Source organism: Humulus lupulus, chromosome 1, assembly GCF_963169125.1.
Source record: "Humulus lupulus chromosome 1, drHumLupu1.1, whole genome shotgun sequence".
NCBI classification, from domain to species: Eukaryota; Viridiplantae; Streptophyta; class Magnoliopsida; order Rosales; family Cannabaceae; genus Humulus; species Humulus lupulus.
This window is the reverse complement of record NC_084793.1, coordinates 8,366,681-8,387,856: the sequence shown is the minus strand read 5'-3', so window position 1 is coordinate 8,387,856 and position 21,176 is coordinate 8,366,681. Positions and strand designations below refer to the sequence as shown.

The 21,176-nt window shown below is 36.3% G+C and overlaps 3 protein-coding genes across 4 annotated transcripts; all 3 read right to left on the bottom strand.

Moving 5' to 3' along the window:
• Positions 1-1,825: 1,825 nt before the first annotated feature.
• LOC133802213 (11S globulin seed storage protein Jug r 4-like) lies at positions 1,826-3,829 on the bottom strand. The gene is made up of 4 exons (XM_062240785.1): positions 3,478-3,829; positions 3,127-3,383; positions 2,493-3,032; positions 1,826-2,393 (listed from the first exon to the last, which is right to left on the bottom strand). The coding sequence occupies exons 1-4, from the start codon at positions 3,803-3,805 to the stop codon at positions 1,980-1,982; spliced, it is 1,539 nt and encodes a 512-aa protein (XP_062096769.1). The 5' UTR covers positions 3,806-3,829; the 3' UTR covers positions 1,826-1,979.
• A 1,025-nt stretch (positions 3,830-4,854) lies between these two features.
• Positions 4,855-7,080, bottom strand: LOC133785150 (patellin-6-like). The gene is made up of 4 exons (XM_062224407.1): positions 5,882-7,080; positions 5,660-5,784; positions 5,430-5,571; positions 4,855-5,344 (listed from the first exon to the last, which is right to left on the bottom strand). Exons 1-4 carry the CDS (start codon positions 6,710-6,712, stop codon positions 5,078-5,080), a joined length of 1,365 nt encoding a protein of 454 aa, XP_062080391.1. The 5' UTR covers positions 6,713-7,080; the 3' UTR covers positions 4,855-5,077.
• Positions 7,081-7,248: 168 nt separating this feature from the next.
• On the bottom strand, positions 7,249-18,149 carry LOC133785142 (structural maintenance of chromosomes protein 1). Of its 2 annotated transcripts, XM_062224401.1 has the most exons (19): positions 17,975-18,149; positions 17,398-17,849; positions 16,383-16,619; positions 15,620-15,853; positions 15,130-15,368; positions 14,637-14,903; positions 14,106-14,376; positions 13,075-13,199; positions 12,328-12,437; positions 12,137-12,244; positions 11,924-12,063; positions 10,678-10,767; positions 10,382-10,590; positions 9,822-9,991; positions 8,983-9,092; positions 8,522-8,901; positions 7,997-8,248; positions 7,614-7,841; positions 7,249-7,515 (listed from the first exon to the last, which is right to left on the bottom strand). In XM_062224401.1, exons 2-19 carry the CDS (start codon positions 17,833-17,835, stop codon positions 7,467-7,469), a joined length of 3,657 nt encoding a protein of 1,218 aa, XP_062080385.1. In that variant the 5' UTR covers positions 17,836-17,849; positions 17,975-18,149; the 3' UTR covers positions 7,249-7,466. The 2 variants fall into 2 exon arrangements, with proteins under 2 accessions (XP_062080385.1, XP_062080382.1); XM_062224398.1 differs by having other exon boundaries at positions 17,398-18,149.
• Positions 18,150-21,176: the final 3,027 nt, after the last annotated feature.

Here is a 21,176-nt window from a genome sequence, read left to right as displayed (position 1 = left end):
ACAAGACAAGAAGTTGAGAATGAATGCTTTGAACTCGTGTCGATTCCAATAGAGGAATGAGCTATTTATACACACAGAAAGAACCACACTACAATAACAGCTCACAACTCTAGTTACAATAAATCAAGAGAAACTAAACTCAGAGTAAAACAGAACAAAACTGAAATAACAACCAGTCACTAGGACACTAACTAACTCTATCAGAGTCAACTAACTGTTTTGCTTCAAACAACAAGAGGATAACCGTAAAGTGTATAGCACTTAGCTATGATGCGTCCAGAATTGCCACAATCATTACAAACTAACTTGTTGCGATTGAAGGAAGCATTAACAGAAAACTGTCCAGAAGTGGAACTAGTATCAAAAGACTCAGAGGATTATTAGAGTTGAATCTTTGTCGTTCTTCTTGAATTATTAAAGAAGAAAAACTTTGTTAAGATGAGGAAGAGGATCTTGCATCAAAATCTAGGCACGGGTTGGAGTGAACGACTCATTGAAGCCAATAAGAAATTGTAGGACATTTTCTAGCTTGTTGCTGGAATTCAAGAAGAGCCTTCATAGCACCACAAGTTCATACTGGAATTGGTCTAAACTCTTTAAGCTCATCCCATAAAGTTTTAAGCCTGGTGAAATAACCACTAGCATCATTTGACCCTTGAGAAAGGCCTGTGAATCGAAGTCTCTTGAGTTGAAAAACTCTAGTACCATTATTTTGATGAAACCATTCATGTAAATCACTACTCTAAACAAGTGAAGCATCATCAATAATGTACATAATTCTATCTGCAAGAGGGTACGTACCACCAACAAAGGCGAGTTTGTTTTTGGCAATCAAAGCCATGGTCGACATAGCTCGGTTCCAGGCATTGTAGTTGTCACCAAGAAAAAGATTTGGAATAAAATTCAAGCCAGGATGATCAGCATTGCTGAGATAACAATAGGTGGCTACTTGAATCGTCGCTGAGGATTTTGGAAGTGAAATCAAAAAAAGATAAACAATTAGTAGTAGCCTTGCTGGCATTGCTCGTAGTATTTCCGGCTGCTGTTACTCGAGTATTACATCTCCACTACTACGCACCATAATCAACCATAAGAAAAGAAAAGATGAAAAGCAGATTCGAAAACTCATGACTCGTGATACCATAATAGAAGAAAAGATATAGAAGCAAAACAAGACAAAACAGAGAAGCACTAGCTTGAAAATAGGTATGTACAATGACAACTTATATAGATGATTACAATGACAAAACCAACTAATTAAGTTTGTTATTGCAACAAACTTAACAATTATCTAACTAAGTAACTACATCAACACAAAAAAGCTAACTAGCTAAACTGTCAATATGATATATATTCAACAAATCCTCCATTATTAATGAGTTGAAAGCTGAAGTATACCTTATTTCAATCTTTACCAATAGAGAACTTTTGAAGCATACAAAAATTATGTTTACACTCCAACAGTATATATAATGTTCGAAAGAGAATTGTGTAAGGTTTATTATTGACTACAACAAATTAGCATTTTATAAATGTTGTTTTCACACGTTATCCTTGTTTACAACTTACAAGTGTTGTTTATTTGGACTCTAAATTGTGGATGAGATTCTTCAATTATTCATTCTGTAATTTAGTTGTGAATATCTATCGAAGCTTTTTGTTATTTTACTTTTGTATAAATTCTTCCATTTTTAGTAGTTATTAACAGTACTTTCGATCGTAATTTTTCGTTCGTAAGTGAATCTTCTACTCCAACCACACATAAAATCCAAAACCATTATAACACCATCCTTGAAAAAGAAGAAAGAACAGAAGAAAAACAAGGTGCATAACCAAAAGGGTTCTCATAACATTATTAGTTTGACAGTGTAACATGAACTTTCTTTAAAAGTACAAAAAGTACCCCAAAACGCTACATGCCATATATAATGTACTCATATACATTATATACTACTGCACTATATATTACTTGGATTAATTTAGGCAGTAGCCCTCCTCTCAGATCGGTCCTCATCACGGCGAGAAGAAGAGGATGAGGTTAAGAGGAAGGTTTCCTCTCTGTTGTACTTGAGGTTCCTGGCCTGGTCTCTGGAGATCTGGAAAGCGTTGGCCAGGACTGCCTCGGGAAGAGCCCGGATGACTGAGGTGCGCCCGGCCAAGGGGCTGATCCACGCATTGTCGTTGGTCTTGAATGACACCCACTCGAACCCTTCGCTGCTCGCCTGCTTCACCACGGCGTGGTTCTGTGGCACCGTCAGGATCTGTCCTTGCGTCACTTCTCCGTCGAAGGACTTCTGTCCCATGTGGTTCACCACCTGAACCCTAGCTCGTCCCCTAAGCACGTACATCACGCTGTGGGCGTTCACGTTCCAGTGTGGGGTGTATATCGCATTCTGCATTATATAAATTTCATGCATATGAGTTAAATAGTTAAATATCACCCATTCATTGATATAAATATATATATATACATGTTTTTTATCATTTGTTACCTTGTAGAGGACGCCTCTCTCGGCGCTGAGTTGAAGGAAGCGAAGGATGGGGAGGTTGAAGCTGTTGACGGTGGAGATGCGGCCGGCCTGAGGGGTGAAGACATCGGCGCGTGAGGGGTCACCGATGTTCGCCCTGATCCTCATGGAGCAGAAGGTCTCTTCCAAGCCATTGTCTTCGTAGCGTCCGCCGCGGCTGTATCTGCGTTGCTCTTGCTCCCTCTCCCTCTGCCTCTCTTCTTCCGACCTCTCCTCCCGTTGCTGCTCCTGGCTTGACCTCAATGGGCTCACCAAGTCCAACCTTCCCTTGACTCTGATGATGCTGTTCCTGTCGTCGTTTTGGCCCTGGAGCCTCTTAACGGTCTCTGAGTCTACGTTGAATGCCTCCTCAAGATATCTGCTGTTGAACCCTTTGAAGATGTTCCTGTAGTTCTCTGATGAGCCCTCGCGCTGTTCCCGGCGGCTCTCAAGGCGGCCTTCTCGTCCTCCTTCCCTTCTTAGTTGCTCAAACTCGTCTTCTGGGTTTCCAGCTAGGTAGAATCTCTATTATAAAAACACATATATAAAGATGCATTAGCTGTCTTATATACAATGTATATATTCCTTATATATATGCGGTGTTAATTTATGTTCTTACTCTGGGATTGTCATCAAGCTGGTTGTTGACGTTGCTGGTGTCAAGAAGAGAAACAAAGACAAGTTGTTGGTCGCCACTGTTGTAGCTCCAGTAAGCAACTCCGGCAGGGATGGCAAGAATGTCACCCTCTCTGAAGTGTCGGAGCTTCTGGTGGCGGTCGGGCTGGGAACCCTGGCTCTGTCCTTGACCTTGTCCTCGTTGGGACTCTTCGAACGTCTCAGCACATCCAGGGAAAGTGATACCTAGAATACCTCTTCCTGAAAAAATAAATGAAAAACAACGTATTAACACCCCCACATAATGCTAACACATAGATCATAGAATAAAAGAGCGAATAATACATATACAGACCTTTCACAACGTAGACGAGTTGAGGAGTGTTGGTGTAAGATGGCAAGTGAAGGCCGTTTTGTTCAATGGTGTAGCGAACGACGGCGACACCGGCGCATTGGAACTGCTCGTGGTTGGGGTTCCATGATTCGATGAGTCCGGCCTCGGCCTGAACACGGCAGTCTGGCTCTCGGGCTTCAAGCCTGTCGATTTGGCACTCGTTTTGCTGGCGCAATGACTCCTGAGAGCGTGAACGAGAGCGAGAGCGAGAGGTGCTTGTGGCTAAGCTGCCTTGCAACAGAAGAAAAAAGCAAAGCGAAAGAGTGAGCAATGCAGGTCGATTAGCCATTATTGCCTTATTAGATAATACTGCTACTCGTTTTGAGGTGAAGTGGAGAATAGAAGGCGTTGGTATTTAAAGGGGGAGCCATGGTGGTGTTGCGAAGACACGTACGTTATGGAGTTTTTGGTAAGGAATCTTTGGCCATTCTTCAGTTTGCATGGCTATTAAACCCTACTTTCTTACACCTCATTTAGAGTGAGGGCACAGGTGGCTCTCTGTTTCAGAGAAGCGTACAAAAAACTTCATATATATCGATCTGTTTGGCCCTATTTGACATGTTTTAATTTTCTACCGTTATTTAATTTCTGTTCTTTTCTTTTTTTTGTTCTTGTGTTGAGGTTCAGTGAACGACAATAATCCAAGTGTCTTGATGCTTAAATACTATGAAATCAAGTAATAATTAATAATATTGGAACAAAATTCAATCCAAGTGTCATATAGAGTTTCCCTTATTGAAAGAGTATAAAATTAGAAAATACACACATTTCTCATGTGTATAGCAATAATGAAGTTAGAATTTCAACCAATAAAAAATTGAACTATACGTTAATGTTGGTCATGTATATGCGTTACTTTTTTAGTTTTATAATTCATTTTTGGGTATTTGAGGCGATCGATCGAATAAAACATAATTACCAATGATTGAATTTTTTTGGTAAGGGCATTCTGTTTTCAATTTAATCGCAGTTAACCATTAATAATAATAAGAAGAAGAAGAATTAAACAATCATATAGCAATGATCACATTCCCATTCTCTTTTTCATAAATGATATGTGCACTCAAAATATACACTCAAACATTACACATAATGATATAGTATTTTAGCTTACGTAATCATATTTATTAAAATAAAGACCCACTATATTTAAAAAGTACTGATAAGATTGTGTAATATTTTGGTGCATATTTTAAATGCACATATCATTACTCTTTTGCTATAGGAGCTTTATAAAAGGAAATCTTCTGTTCAAAATCAATTGTATCATCCTTATATATATATATATCAATAAATACATGAGTATTGCTATTTCGCAACACTATCTAAAGGCGTCAAACAATACGTCAAATAATACATGAATTGATACTCTATAATTAATTAGCAACACTCATAATACTTATTAAATTAAAATGTGTAGAACTCGATGTTCAATTACAATAACAGTACAACACTTGTGTAGTTTGGCATATTCTCTAAATAAATAGGTCTCATAAATTAAATTAACCAAACTCATGAGTCCAAAAGAATTAATACATGTAATAAAAGAATAAAAAATGGATTAATTTTTAAAAAGGATGTACATGGGGACAGTGGGCTTGGCTTTAGATCTATATAAAACCCTCTTCTTTTTGTAATGAGGATTGTCAATGGTTATACATATTTTTCCTGGTTCACTAATATAGAAAGAATTTCTAACACTCTGTCCAACTTTCTTCTGGTTTTGAAGAAGAATCTTATACGACCCTTCATCATCAGGGATGAACTCCTCCTTATACGACACATCCCATCCAATCACAGTAAAATCCCACACCATCGTTAAACCAACCTTTTAAGAAGAAAAAAAACACGAGTTCGTAAGTATAAGCTAGCAAAAGGGTTTTCATAACATGAACTTTATTTATATATGGCACCTCTGAAACTGGAAATTTTATATAGACAGTTGAGTTTCCTTTGATCTTCAGCTCTGAAGCTTCATCTAGAGGAGAGAAATCTTCGTCGTTCTCTCTTTTTAGGCCACCATATTGAACTGGGATGTTCTCTGGTGCTATAAACCTTTATATATTTAATAATGAAAAAGTCAAAGTTCAAATATATATGGGAATTTAATTTTACAGAAGAAGAAGAAGAAAAAAAAGCTCACTTGAGAAGGGTCTTCGTAACTTCTGTTGATCTTGCGAACACAAACTTCTTTTTTGTCTTGTGAGTTAAGAATCGTGATCGTAAAAGGTGTACCACATAGTACCAAAATGGAACATTGATTACAATCTGGCCAAGAAAAAAAGAGAACCCACGTGAATATTTTTCATATAATATTTATCTATATATGCAGAGAGGGTTGTATTTTGTATATTGTTAAGTTTACATTCTTGTATATGAGCTCAGGATAGTTCTCTTGGAGAAGAACCAAAGCTTTCTTGCTAAACGAACGAAGCTCCTTCAGGGCTGGTCCAGGAGAGTTCTTCAAGTCTATGATCTGGACAATAGAGCTCACCCCACCATTCTTAAAACTAAGCTTCTTGATACCCTTTTCCAGAACATGAATCCTCCATCTCAAGAATTCTTTACACTTGTCTTCCGAGCCAAAAACCTTGTTGCAAAACTCCTCGTCTTTAAAAGCCTCATAAATATGATAACACAAAGGCCTACCTTGCTTGTCTACGCTATTGTAGTACAGAAACTTATTTTCAATATCCAAAGGGCCCAACGTTTCATCAATAACTTCGTCCGTTTTGTACTCCAGTCTCCATTTCAGGGTCCTCCTCAGCATCTGAAACGCCTCGTGGACCTTAAAATCTTTGGCCCTCAAGAATTTCAGGAGCACAATATCAGTTCCTTCGTGGGATTTACTGGGCAATAGAGGCACACCCCAAAGTGTAGTTTCTTTAAGAATGGCCCTTTGCTTAATGCTTTCGTCTTGAGACAGAAACTTCTGAGGTTTTCCAAGAAGATAGTTACCCAAGATTGAGTCCTCGACCCTGCATCTAAATTCCAACAACGCTTTCTTCTTCTTCCTACTCATTTGATCAATACAATGGTTTGTACTTTGTTCCTCATCTCCTTGGTTTATGAATTCAAAATCATCATCTTCATCACTTTCTGATTCAACAGGGCTATTCTCGACGGAGGTATCCTCTTTCTCCTCTGCCACCAGTATCTTTTGGAGCTCCACCCCGGGCAGTGCTTCGGCGGCCATTGTTGGAGCCGAACCGAGGTGGGTTAAGAACTCAATGGACGGAGATCAAAAAAAGGGAAGAGAAAAAACCAATGAGACAGTTTGATAGGGGAGTCATTTTCTACTATTCCTACAATTCCTAACCGCCAGTTGACTGGCGCCAAATTTAGCCCTGCTATTCAACAAATAACGGTTTTAATTTTCCCCTATATGTTCGGTTGGAATAATAAACAGATCAGAGGAAAATATTAGGCCTTCCATATAGGTCAAACATTAGATTTTAGCTATTACCCCAAGAAAACGTTTGGCTGTCATACCTATCTTTGATCATGAAACAACCTTGTTATAACGATGTCTCAATCTTGTGTGGAATTTCTTCTCTTTTTTTGGTTCTTTTTCAATTTCGGTAGAAAAAGGCATGGGTATCCCCATCCCATACAAGTTATATACTTCATTCCAAATGGAGTGAGAGTTGGACACTTGTTACAACCGAAGCCAAAGGGCTGATCGTTTATCATTGGGGAGTTCAAAGAAAGCATTTTAAATAGTAGTAACAATAACAGAAAATCCAGCTCCATTAATTTTCACATGCCTAAATTGTAACAATTCTAACTGATAATCTGTCTGAGTACCTAACCAGGGAATAGTTCCAACTGCTGCGCAGATAGCGTAAAGAATATTTACAGTGACTTTAGGAATGTGAGTGAGTGACTACTAGAGTATGTACATTATTAAGAGAAAACCCACAATTCAGTGTCATGCATAATTGCGACTGTTATGACTCCCGATACTTGGTAAGGTCAAATGTCAGCGTTCTAGAGCAGCTGCCAAAAACAAAAAAGCCAAAGTTACACATCTCTTGAAGGGAAATGTTAACAAAGGTGAACATTATATGTGCATATATCATGTTAAAGAAGCTCACCCCCTCTCAGAGTCCCTGTATACTCCGACCAAAGCCTCAGCCTTGTCATAGAAGCTATCTTTCAGAGAAATCACGATACTCTGGAAACCATTGCCTATATCCGAATCCTGGCTACCCCTGGCTCCTTCGCATGACTTCGAACGGATGAATCCAGCAACCTTGGCAACGTTTAAGTTATCGAGAGCAGCATCAACTTCATCCAATATGAAAAAAGGTGAAGGCCTAAAACTGAAAAAGAAGACAATACAAGTGAAAAGCAATTAGTTGGTGGCACTAGAAAGTTGACAGAAGACGGAATGAAAGAAGTGGAAGCAGATTTAACAAGCGGTCAAAGATGACAATCAAGATTGAAATTGTAGTTGGCATTTTACAGAAATGTTAACCTGTGGATGGAAAAGAGCAAAGCAAGAGCTGCAACAGTTTTCTCTCCACCAGACAGTTGTTCCATATCACGGAAGCGCTTTGATGGCGGCATAGCAGTATACTTGATGCCATGAAGAAATGGATCATCTTCATTTTCCAAGTTCAAATAAGCCGTTCCAACCAAGGGATGTGTGTTGCTTCTTGTAAGCTGCTTGTATATCTTATCAATAACACTAGATATATGATTGAAAGCAGCCATGAACTTCTCATACCTGAATTCACCAAAAGACAATTTTCAACAATAAAATAAGATGTCATGGTTGCTTATACAACAAATTATGTTGACAATCTACTCAACCATACTTTATATCCTTACTATTTGAGGCTGTAGTGTGATGTGTAATTTTGTTGTGTACGTTTTCTTTAGAATCTAAACTATCCTGTTCCATTTTTTAAGGATCTAACCAAAATGAAGATAAATAGTTAACTAGTTAATGAGAATATAACTAAGAATGGCTTTTTAGCAGTATAAAATATACGAGTACCTCTCCTCCTTGACTTTGTTAAATTTATCTGCTATTTCCTTTTCCTCTTTCCTGGCAGCTTCAAACTCTTCAGTTACAGCTCTCTCTTTCTCTTTTAGAGCCTCGTATTGGTCCAGTGCCTTCAAATTTGGAGCAGTTCTTTCAATTTCTGATATCATGGAATCTATTTTTTGCTTAAATTCTGCTTCAAGCTTTTCCCGTTCAGCAGGCCTCTTATCCTGCAAATATGTTCTATTCAACTGACTAAAATCAAAAGTTGGGCCTGGCGTTGACATTTCAGTCTCCATGGGGTCCGCAATTACTGGAAGGCTAATATGTTCTAGTTCACATTTCTCTACAATTTCCTGCTTCTTTGCTATAAGCTGTTCAATCTGGGTCTCCTGTGGCCAGAGAAAAATACATACTGATGATTGAAGTTCATAAAAAGCAAGGAACAGAAGTTGCACCAAGTAAATTCTAACCTTAGAATTTATCTGACGATTATGTTTAGAAATGGTTGTGGTAGCTGTAGAAGCCCGCTTTTTCCATTCCTGCATTTCCTTCTCACACTCTTCAGACTTGGATTTCCATTCTGTAAGATAAATGTGTGAAAGAGTTGGTTAGCTGGCATCAACTTACATCAACAGGAGAATGACTGAAAATAAAGATGTGAGATATGCCAGTGTGTATGTGTCTCTTTTCTTTTTTCATTCTTTACTTTTTTTTTAGTAAATTGAAAATTGCAATCGGCAGTCAGCAAGAGAAACAAAAAAATCAAGTATTTTCTCTTATACCATCCAAATCACAAGTCAAAGAGCAGCAAGGTAAGATATTAATAGCCCCACAAGAAACTTCCACAAAACATGAATTGAACAACGTATATTAGTAATAGAAGAAAAAGAAAGAGCAATTCAGCAGGAACTCCAAGCAAAAACTCAGCTCTTGCTTGTTAATTCCCAAGAAATTTCAAGTGGACAATTTTCAAATTATATGAGAAGTTACCTCAGGGTTTGGTCAAAATAAAGTGGAAAACACAAGTAAAAAGAAACTAGTATATAGAAATGAAAAATGAAACCAAGTAAAAAAAAAAATTGTTCCTTGTTAAACAATAAATTTAGAGCAAACATAAAAGGAAGACAGTTCAAGATTTCCCCAGCCAAGCACGAGAACAGCAATCAACATGGTAACCCTCCATAACAAAGCCCGGTTGAATATATCTTAATTTTAATGTATGTAAGTGGTTATTTAAGCTACCATCACCAACAGACAAAAAATATGCAGATTAGAGAACATTTATATGGTAAGATAAACCATGTCTCACCTTCTACTTCATTATTCCAGTGTTTGATCTCACTAATAGCTTTTTCCGCAGATAACTTGGCTTCAGTTTCCCTTTGTTGAATCTGTTCTAAATCATTTTCTAATGCACTGAGAGAAGTTTCAAGATCCGTGATCCGTGATTCCATGTCTCGATTTTGCTCATACTCCAACCTGGCATAATAGAATATTAAAGGAAATAAAAAAGAACAGAGGGGTGGAGGATCCTGACCACCACAATAGAAATATAAAATGATGTAGACATTTGCTTAAAAAGTGCACCACTCATCCCTTCTAGCCTAGAAATTACTATACAACAAAAATAACTCATGAAAGTCAGATACAACGTTCATTGATCTAAACTCTACAGCATTCACAAATCTAAACAATACGTATAACTATTTCATCAAAGCAGCATGCTTGCTTAAGCATTAAAACTCATACAATTTAACATCATTGGCTATATATATGTGTACCTAATCTGCAGAAACAAGGAAATCAAGTAATATGCCTACAGTTAAAATAAATTAAAAATTCAAGTGGGGTGGGGGTGGAGGGGCATACTGATATTTCAACTTTGAGAGCTGACTACTCAAGCTAAGCCTTTCCTCAGCTTGATTTTGGGCATCCTTAAGCTGGTTCTCTTCGTACTCACGGATATTTGCCACCCCAACAGACCTACTAAAATCTCTGTAGATTCGGTCAACAATTTCATTAATCCTCCTCTCCAGTTTACGAATTTCTGCACTACGCTTATCAATAGCTTCTTTAGTCTGCAAGCAAATAAAAAGCAATATAGTTGTTTAAAGGGAACAACACAATAAAACTAGATCGAGAGGGCAATAAGCACATGGTGTCACCTTCCGAAGTTCAGGAGTGATACGATCAATTTCTTCTTTAATATTTTGTTTTTCCTTCTTCAAATTAGCAAGCTTGTCCTCAATGCTTCTCTGCAAATAAAACAATGATGGTTAATCAATCCACCTCGCAGTTTTTATCAAGATCCAAGAAAAGCAAATCCAAAAAGTATCAGTGATAAGGAAAGGCTGGGTAACATTAAAAAAGCTGTTAAAGATCATAGGTTATATAATTTGTTAGACCATGGACACAAGTGAACCCTTCTTTCAGAATGTCTCAGAGAGAGTGAGGGAGCAACATTTCCAACTAATTAACACACATTTCATTTTCAAAGATCAAATAGTCTTCTGTACTATCCAGCAGCTCAAAAAACTTTTTTTATTGGCTAAACAGTGTGCATGTAATAATATATTACAAACACTAGCAGCACTAACACAGTTCATTACTTCATTTATCAGCTATTAAATTGACACACATATTTTCTTGAACTGCTTCCTGAGTGGATGATTAAACTAATTTAGTATATATGTATGCTCTCTCAGATATGCCTGTAATGTCCATAGTTCCAGTTTCTCACTCGAAGCTCACCAAGGACCAGATAGTAGGTAGAAAAAATCAGCTTTCAAAAGATTTTAAAAAAAACATGTATGAATTCCTAATTTGTTGACATGAATCTGCATTTCCCCATTGACCGATATAACCACATTAAAAAATATGATTAATTTATAAAATAATCTTACTTCTGGAAATTTTGCATCTTTCAACGTGGATTCCAAAAGAAATGAAAATATTGTGGGTCATTTCACAGAGAATATATATAAACTGTTTCTTATACTTGTCCTCTTGCTGAATCCTAAAACCTTTGTGGGGCGGGAAACTCTAGAAAATTGCTAGGAAACTCTCCATGAAGATTTATTTTTAACACAAGAAACAAGTTCATATTGAAAAAATATGGTTGGTTATCATCTCATCTGAATTACAGCCTTATCAGCTACAAGAAGCTGATTCATTCTAAAACATCGTGTACTCTCGATGAGGAGTTGAGTACCAGACCTTATGGGAACAGCCAAACATGGCCTAACACCACACCTAACCCTCATGGGTAGAATATAATACATTAAAATTAATAACTATAAACGAAAATAGAGCCTTTCCAATGCTATATTATATAATTAGTTTTTTATTTATTTACTTAATAGAGGGTGGAGGGGTGTGGGGTGGGTTTTGGGGAATAATCATTGAAGTTACCTTCTCGATCTCTGCATATTGGATCTTCTTTTCAAGTCCACTAATTCTCCCTGAAGCTTCAGACTCTTTTAGTTGCATCTCTCTTATTGACCCAAGCTCGTCCAACTCTGACTCGAACTGTTCTTTCTTTTTCTTCAGTCCTATGGAGCAGCAACAGTTAATGATACAACCATACAACTATAAAAAAACAATGCATACACAAATGATACCAACCTTCAATTTTTTTGTCATCCCATTGTTTAGACCTTGCTTCCATTCCACCACTGGTACCACCAGTCATTGTGCCAGCTTTAGTGAGAAGTATCCCATCAACAGTCACAACTAATTCAACAGAGACAAAAAGGGTTACCTACAAATGTTTTTGACCCAGATATATAAAGGATAACAAGTAGCGAACTACATACCTTTGAACCTCTCACCACTCCAGCTTAAAACTTTAGCCTCCTCAAGTTCATCACAAACAAGAGTATTCCCAACAGCATAAATAATTGCCTTCTCCAACACAGGATCAAATGTGGGATAGTTAAGTCTTACACTTGAAAGGAAATGTAAGATTGAAAAATCCCAAGAAAGGAAACAGATAGAAGCATTCACCAAGGATCAAACTGCAATGCGGATACATGTGCAAAAAGCATATGCAGAAGCATGAAAATTTCTTGATAAACATAAAGGAGAAAATAACACAGACAAAGTTGAACCATAAATATTAGCATTCTGCATATCAGTGGTTCAACTAGAACAATGGTTAACAATAATGCAATAGTCACTTGTGCATCTATTCTTGAAATCAGGATGAACGTATAAGAATGTGATATAACACAGTAGAATAAGTTATAAATGCATAAAAAAAAATTAAAAACTTCAATCACATTCAAAGAGCCAAAGATTACTCAAGAATTTGAATTTCTGATCTTAGATTCTGCAAAACAATATTAACTTGAAAAATAAAAATAAAAATGACATGCTAATGATTGAAATCATAAATGTTAATCAACATATAAAGTACCACAATAATGTACATATGCAAGGAACCAATGGCACCATAACAGTATATCAAAAGACCAGACAGCTATAGCACAATAATCACATGGAATTACAGCAGGCTTTCCAAAGATTTGCATCAACCACTGTAGTTACTCAACAAAGGATATTGGATCACATCAAAGACCAGCTTTGCTGTTCCACCCAAGGTCCGTAATCTCTCAATGACTGGCTTTACACGAATAGACTGAAGAGGGATAAATGTCTGAGGAGGAAGCCTTTGCTCCTTCAAGTACTGCAGCAAAGCAAATAATATATAATTATGTTTGTGAGCATTTAGCTAAAAATTTATAACAAAGAAAGGAATGTATCCAACAAGCTAATCTTATAACACATTGATTTGTCAAAATTATAAAAATAAACAGCAACTGCACACTAAGAAGACAGTCCCCATTACAAAAAGTTACCATCAGCAACAAGTGCCCCATCAAGCAGATAACCTATTTCAAGCTGCTTCTCACAGTTCTTACAAGCAACATTTTAATCCAGCCATTATCAAATCTGCCAGGACTAACTAACCCTCAAAAGATATGATATAATCCTGTACCCCCACACTATAACTATCAGTTTCAACCACTTCGATAGAACTCATTCCCAAAAGACAAGCCTATGAGAGAAGGGTGCCCAAGTGGTTATAAACCACCAACCAATCTCATACTTAGTCAATGTGAGATCCTAACGCTATCATGTATTTCTCCACACACCAAAAATAAAAGCATGTATACATACATACAAACAAAAAAAAACAATATTCTTCAAAAGATATATCTAGTCACACATCTAAGAAAGAATCAGGGATTCTGGCCAGTAAACATTAACTTCATCCCAATCTCCAATAAATGGATGTACTGTATTGCAGCAGTTCTGAATATCTAGTCAGCAAGAAAAGCAGTTAACAAAACTTATCATCTACAGTTCCCTTTAGTTAGTCGTAACTTTAACGTTAAGATCGTGCTTTTTATTTTATTTTTTGGTTGCTGGTTAAGTAAATTTAAAAACAGACAAAAATAAGAAATGAACAATTAATATGTTAAAATGAAAATGCAGATATATAATGGTCTCATCACTTTCACACTATATCTAAATAATTGGAAACAAACAGCCTAGGTTATGATATAGATCAGGAATGTAAAATGAATACCTTAATACATTCCTTTCCAGTTTGCTCATCCTCAACTACAACTGCATCCATGAATCTACCCATAGCAACAGTAACAGCAAGGTTATACTTTTTTTGAGTTGGACGACAAAGATCAGTCATTCGACCATGGACACCTTGAAACAGGCGTTTTAGAGCCTCAACTGCCTGAGACAACTTGGCATCCCTTTCAGTCTCATGTCTATCAGCCTTCAGTTCGCGTAGTTGGTTTTCTACTTCACCAATCTTTGACTTTAAATTTTCATATTTATATCTGTGCCAACGATGATGATAAAAATAAATAAGTCTCTTATAATATGCTCTTTTTTTCCAAAGCATGATATATGGAAAAAGGAAAATATGTAAATGTCAGGTCCATAAAGGAAACTGAAATACACCTGCCCACATGCCACGTGTATAACTCTGATAATTAATTTTTTTTTTAAATGAAACTTTTATGAAGAATCAATTAAACAAATACAAATTAAAGTTAATGACCTTTCTCCCAAAAAAATAAATAAATAAAATAATGACCTGGCATCCCGATGTTTATCTTGCATCGAACGCAGTTCCTTCTTCTGTGCAGTAAGCTCATTCTTATGTTTTGCTGACATATCATCAATTTTTTTCAGCCTTTTTTCCATGTGTTCCTCCTGCGTATCAAGTTCACTACTACGATTTTTCAACTGCTGGAGATTTTCTTCTAAATTCTTTAGAGCTTCAAGGTTGACATGCTGTTGCCTATCCAAAACCTCCTTTTCATCTTTTAGCTTTGCAGTTTTCATGCCAGCATCCTCCTTACTGTAACATCAGCATTTCAAATAATAAAAAACAAAAAGGTTATAGTTAATATCTGAGATCTTAAGGCTAAGTATGGATTAAGAATTCTGAAATCTCGAGTAGCATACCAAATCAAAAACAACATTAAAAAAAAACATATGCATTCTAGCCCAACAAAACAAGAAGGATGTAAATAAACAGATTTCTTGGGAAACAAATTGGCAAAGCCAAAATTAACAACACTTACATTCGAAAATATTCCCTTAACTCGGTGTCATCTAACTTAAGTTTTTCACCACTATCCCGCCCTTTTTCATTTAAATCATCTAGCTTTGCAGTCACATCTTGTACTCCCTTCTGCAGCTCCTTTATTTCAGCCGCATGTTTCCTCTTTTCTTCCCTTTTTTTATCAAGCTCCTTCTTGCTTCTCTTTAGTTTGGAGTTTATGCGAGACATTTCCTCTTTCAACTTCAAAAGCTCTGGTTGCTGCAAAAAAATAAACGAAAAAAAGTGAGATTATTTACCTTCTTGGTTGTTCACTTCCTTGCTTTCCATTTCATTTTTTACCATTTTAAAGGGTAGTAGGGGAGTCAAATTGCAGACATTGAAGATAGGGGTATAACTTATCCTATGCAAGTCAGCTAAAAATCTGCTTCCTAGCTCAAGCTCTTTTTTCTCATAAATGGAAACATTACAACTTCAACATATTACAGCAATAAAGAACTTTAGAAACTCACATGCTTGTCAAGTTTTTTGTTTCTCTCAGCAATCTTCTTTTCACATTGAACGATCTCTTTAAGATACTTGGCTTGTTCTTTCTTCTTCTTACTTGCTTCATCCTCGAAATTCTCTAGTTGTTGCATAACCTCTTCACGATTCTTCTTTTCAGCATCAAGTTCCTCAGATATCTTTGTGATATCTTTGTCTATGTTGAACAATTGCCATAAGAAGTAATCTCTCTTCAATGATTTCTACAGAGGGAAAAAAACAGCAACTACATAACAAGAGAAGACTGCAGTATAAAATAAACAAAGAAAGGTATGCAATAATAGAAATATGTTTGTTATGCTGCAAGTAACTATAAATTAATTTCAGCCCATTAAAACAAATTAAAATAATCCCCAAGAAAAGAAAAGAATTCATATAAGCCTATATTGGTTTTTCCTACGAAAATAGGGTGGAGAGAGATCACAGATTTCATATAGTATCTCAAATCATCCATCATTGAGTACAACTTTCTCTAGAAAGTAACCTTAAATTCTCTTGAAAAAAACTTGACCAACATCAAAGCCATTAGAAATATCAATTACATACCTAGACAAGACCAAATCAAAACTTGGTAAGAATATAATAACCTAAGAGGCTGGGAGCATGATCAAGTTCTAAAAAGAATTCTGTAATATATGCATGTGCAACTGGATCTCACGTGTACAAAACACATGCATCAGCATCTAAAAATGCATCTAACCATAAACAACCAAAGAACCTTCTGATTCGCACCAGTTCGTCTTGTAAACGTAGATGTTTCTCTGCTTCTTCCTTTTGTTCTTTCTTTTGCTTCCTCTCCGACACTATTGTTCTTTTTTTCTGATAAACAAGTGCCGATTTTTCTTCAGCTATACCTTTCTCTTCTTCATATTTCTCATAATTTCTCTTCAGCTCATCAGAACCTGAGATCTGCTCAAGAAGTCCAGTAAGTTCCTTGGGATTTTTAGATGCAATGGACTCCACATCACCCTGCACAATAAATTCATTAGCTTAGAAAAAAATATAAAGTCCAGAATATGAATACTGAATCCACAAGCAGGCAGCAAATTTATAATAGTATTTAGCAAGCAGCATGTGAACTAAGAAACAGAGCATAACCCATATTTATACACCTCCACTCTTTTACAGTTTAATTTCAAACAAACCACCCAACACCAATCTAACTAGCCATCTCTTCTCCATCCCCTATTTCCTGTGCTCATCAACTATATCTGTGTACGAATTCTAGTAAGTATTACATAAAGGACCGAAGTTCAAAGTTGGAAACAACACTGGTGTCCCTAAAAGCACCTAGCAGCATAGGACATTCATACAAAAAATTAAAAATCTAACCTGATAGATTATATCCAACAAAATGAATATGGCCATGCCGAAGACAACTTTTTCCCACCTTATTCCAATTGACCCTTGCCAGTCTTAAACAAGTTGTTCTTAAACAGAAAAATGAAAAAAAGGGAAAAGTGAACCAGTTGACTTCAGGTAGCATGAGGCACGAAGCAAATGCCCCTAAAAAGGATGTCTTATCTGGTCTCAAAGCCATTGTCAAAATCCCTATTTATGTTCTTTATAAATAAAAGTCAAAAATTGGATTTGAAGGGATGAACAATTCACAATTTCTAGAGCCTATAAGATTAGAAGGGAAGTTGGAATGGGTAAGTAATATATTAGGACAATCAAATAACCTGAAACTAAAATCAAGATGTAAACTTGAGGGACTGAACATTATATCGGAGAATAAGAAACAAACCTGAAAAACCAGAAAATTCCTAGCCTTGACGAGAATATCCAACGACTTCAACCTCAAATTGTACTCGTCCCACGTCACGGAGGTTCCATCAATCCTGTACTCACTCCCACCCGAACTGGTAATGGTCCGAGTAAACTGAAGCTCCGAGCCATTACCGAGCTGGTAAACCAAGCGAACAAAAGCCCTTCGCCCCCTCTGCTCCTTTTCCTTATCGTCAAAAGCGTAGATCAGGTCCTTCAACTGTGTCCCGCGAAGTTGACCCGTTCGAACGCCAAGCACGAAGCTAATAGCGTCCATAAGATTCGATTTGCCCGCACCATTGGGGCCAATTATGGCAGTGAAGTCGTAGAAGGGACCAATTGTTTGAAATCCCTTGTAGGATTTGAAATTTTCAAGCTCCAAACGGACAATTTTCCCCCGAGCGATTATGGACGGCATGGTTGGCCGAAACCCTACACAGCAAGGTAAACAAAGCACTGAAGTAAGGGATTTCAGACAAAAACGGTAAAATTAGGGTTCAAAATGCTCATAAAATTCAGGGGATTCTAGCTAAATTGAAGAGTATGAGTTGATGAACCTGAGTGGAGACGGGAGTGGAAACTTTCCTGGAAATTGGAGGAATAGGGAGTAAGAAAGTGGAGGGAAAATGGAAAGTGTTTGAGGGGAATTGGCGGGAGTGTGATTTTGCGACAAATTTAGGAAGTGCAGTAATCCTTTCGCAATTTTCGCGATCCAAACTCCAAATTATTTTACTCTTGCTCTCTCTCAGTTTCTCGAGAAGAATTTATATTCTGGGGTATTCTTGTAATTTTAGTGCTCTGGTTATCTTATCATTCTTTATATGTATGTGTATATGATATTAAGACATATTTCCCAAAAATATATATTAAGATTAAGATTAAGATATATTTGCCACAAAAATATTTTATTTTTTTGTAATAGTTGTATTTAAGTATAAATTAATTTTTTTTACGTCAATATAATATTAAATGTCTACTTAAATACCAGATTAAATTTTTTTATGACATTAATACTAAACTTTTATTAATAAATACACTTAAGTACTAAATTATTTTTGTAATGTAGTATATAAAATCTTATTTATAGTATTATTAATATAAAAAAAAATAATTGCTATTTATGTGCATCTGTTAGTAAAAATTTAGTATTATTGTCATAAAAAAAAATTAATTTAGTATTTAAGGGTAACTATTACCAAATATTTTGTATTATTGTCATCAAAAATTAATTTAGTATTTAAGTACAATTATTATGAAAGATTTTGTAATTTTGCCACAAATAACCCTGTTGTTGATTTTAATATTTGAATAACTTCATTTATTAATAAACTTTATTAGCATCTTTTATTTCATAATTTAACAAATATATAATTATTTCTCATATTTTTTATATATTTGGTAAAAACAACGTGTAATATACATTTATTTAATTTTATTTAAAAAATGTATTGATTTATTTTTATTATGTTTTTTTACTGTCATATAAATTTTAAATAAATAAACAATATCATATATTATAAAAAATAACATAAATATATTTTAAAAAATATTGTCTGTAGTTTAAAAAAAAATAAAAAATAAGATAATTTTAAAAAAAATTGTTAAAGCAATAACACGTTAGAATTTTTTAGATATAAAGTTATGGTGTCTATAAATTAAATATATTTTTCTAATTTTCTTTTAAAAAATACCTATGAATTCAATACATTAAACAATTGTCATTGTGTAAGAACGTCTAAAACTATTCTTTGTAAAAACATAGCTCATTTTATATTTATAAGAAAATATCATTCTAGAGAAAATGTTTAATGGGACATTGTCAAAACATGCAATTTGAGCTCAATAATTTAAAATAAAAATAAAGTGTGTTTATGCAATCTTAAAAAAAATGTATAGGTGGAATAAGCCACAATCTTGAACCACTTGTTGAAAACCACTAATCAACCACCCTGGATAAGTATTACCTCCCTGCTTATCAGTACTATGAAGAACATTGTTGAAATCTCCAATAATACACCAAGGCTCATTCCGTTCCGCTTTAAGCTTCCGAATAAGGTCCCAAGTAACTCGCATTTTGTTACGATTAGGCTCACCATAAAAACCAGTTAAACGGCAAGGACAATACCCTAGTAAGCAAACCAAGGAATCAATATGATGTTGGGAGAAACTTAGAATGGACAACTCATCCTTGTACTTCCATAAGATGGCTAAACCACCACTACGACCTTGAGCCTCCACCCAAAAAACTCCTCTGTAATCCAACAAACGAGCCAAACCTTCAATTTTGACTTTACAGCGTTTCACAAAGAAAAATGAACTGGGGACGCTTTTGAGAAACAATCTCCTTAAGGAACCGAATAGTTCGTGGGTTCCCAAGTCCACGGCAGTTCCAACTTAAGGTAGTCATGGTTGAAGGTGAGCCCCCTTATCAAGGCCCACCCCTGATTGGATTACCACCCGTCCTTCATCAATGTTAACACATTCTGCCATAGTGCTTGCCCCTTGGTCGCACCCCTGATCTTCCTGACGTCTCCGTTTAGACTCTGTCACACATAACTGAGTAATTTGGGAACTATACTTCTGAATATATTTGCCTTGAAGTAGAACCCGATTACAATCTTGCCTTAATCCCGTAGATAGAGTCCTTCCCCATCTCCCTATACCACCACAGCTTTCAACCTCATCCTCTTCCATAAAAGATACCCCAACTGCATCGCTAGGCCCAGTTAGTCTCCTAATTGGCTGAGTGCTTTGTTTCATCCTAGAAATCTTGATGTCTTCATCAGGTGAAAAAGAGTGACCAGAACGTAGCCACTTAGCTCCAATGAAGAGATTGTGCCTTCGGGGGGGAGCTCTCATCCAAGCACCATAGGGTCGTTCTATAGTCTCTATGGGATGATGAAACAACCTGTCACAGAATTTATCAGAGTGCCCTATCAATCCACAAATGAAACAAAAGGTTGGAACCCTTTCATACTTGAAATGAACCCAAAATTCGGATGATCCTGATTTAGTAATCTTCAATTTCCGTTTGAGAGGCTGCTCTATATCAATGGTGACTCGGATGCAAAAAAAATCTCTCCAAACTCCTATAAAGTTAGATGCATCAGACTCCAAAAATGTACCTATTGTGTTGCCAATATCCTTAGCCACCCGTTCAGACATAAATCCAGGCTAAAGATCATGGATTTGCACCCAAAGATCCAACTTGTTCAAGATCAGTTCTTTAGGATTTTCCCCCTGCTTCAATCTAGCAAAGATCAACTGCATCCTATTAATCGCCCAAGGGCTGCCATCTATGACCCTTGAATGTCTACTTCGTGATAGAATTGAAACAAATATAGGTTGGGGCTGATTTCTTTGACGAACATCCCTTTTCCAGGCCTCCAAAGAGATGCAAGCATATGTTGCATAATTTCAAAATCGATAACCTTTTCTGTCAAAAATCTTCCAACTAAACACCACTGGGTATCAACTCCATCATCCTTCGTAGTCGCCTCGTACACAAGCCTTGAAGAAGTTTCCTCCTCCAACGTAATCTGAGCATATTGCTCTGCCAAATCCGTAACAGACCCAGACGTTGAAGCCATAACAGCCCACTCCGAATAAAAAACCACCAGAAAAACTCAGCCTTTCCCATTAATGGAAACCATGTCAAAGGACAAGACTAAAGGGAAAAGGGATTTGGGAAGAGCTAAGTTCTGGGAAAAGAACTCAGAAAAAGACTTATTTATTTTATTTATTGGTTAGGTATGAATT

What these genes read in the sequence shown, in the direction of transcription:
- LOC133802213 (XM_062240785.1), bottom strand. Translation starts at nt 3,805, where the DNA reads ATGGCTAATCGACCTGCATTGCTCACTCTTTCGCTTTGCTTTTTTCTT. An exon ending in ACTCGTCTACGTTGTGAAAG is followed by an intron (nt 3,384 to 3,477) that starts GTCTGTATATGT and finishes TTATTTTTTCAG; the next exon opens with GAAGAGGTATTCTAGGTATC. An exon ending in AGCTTGATGACAATCCCAGA is followed by an intron (nt 3,033 to 3,126) that starts GTAAGAACATAA and finishes TTTTTATAATAG; the next exon opens with AGATTCTACCTAGCTGGAAA.
- LOC133785150 (XM_062224407.1), bottom strand. Translation starts at nt 6,712, where the DNA reads ATGGCCGCCGAAGCACTGCCCGGGGTGGAGCTCCAAAAGATACTGGTG. An exon ending in GTTACGAAGACCCTTCTCAA is followed by an intron (nt 5,572 to 5,659) that starts GTGAGCTTTTTT and finishes AAATATATAAAG; the next exon opens with GTTTATAGCACCAGAGAACA. An exon ending in TAAAATTTCCAGTTTCAGAG is followed by an intron (nt 5,345 to 5,429) that starts GTGCCATATATA and finishes TCTTCTTAAAAG; the next exon opens with GTTGGTTTAACGATGGTGTG.
- LOC133785142 (XM_062224398.1), bottom strand. Translation starts at nt 17,835, where the DNA reads ATGCCGTCCATAATCGCTCGGGGGAAAATTGTCCGTTTGGAGCTTGAA. An exon ending in GGAATTTTCTGGTTTTTCAG is followed by an intron (nt 16,620 to 17,397) that starts GTTTGTTTCTTA and finishes TTTATTGTGCAG; the next exon opens with GGTGATGTGGAGTCCATTGC. An exon ending in TTGCTCTTTTCCATCCACAG is followed by an intron (nt 7,842 to 7,996) that starts GTTAACATTTCT and finishes CTTCTTTTTCAG; the next exon opens with TTTTAGGCCTTCACCTTTTT.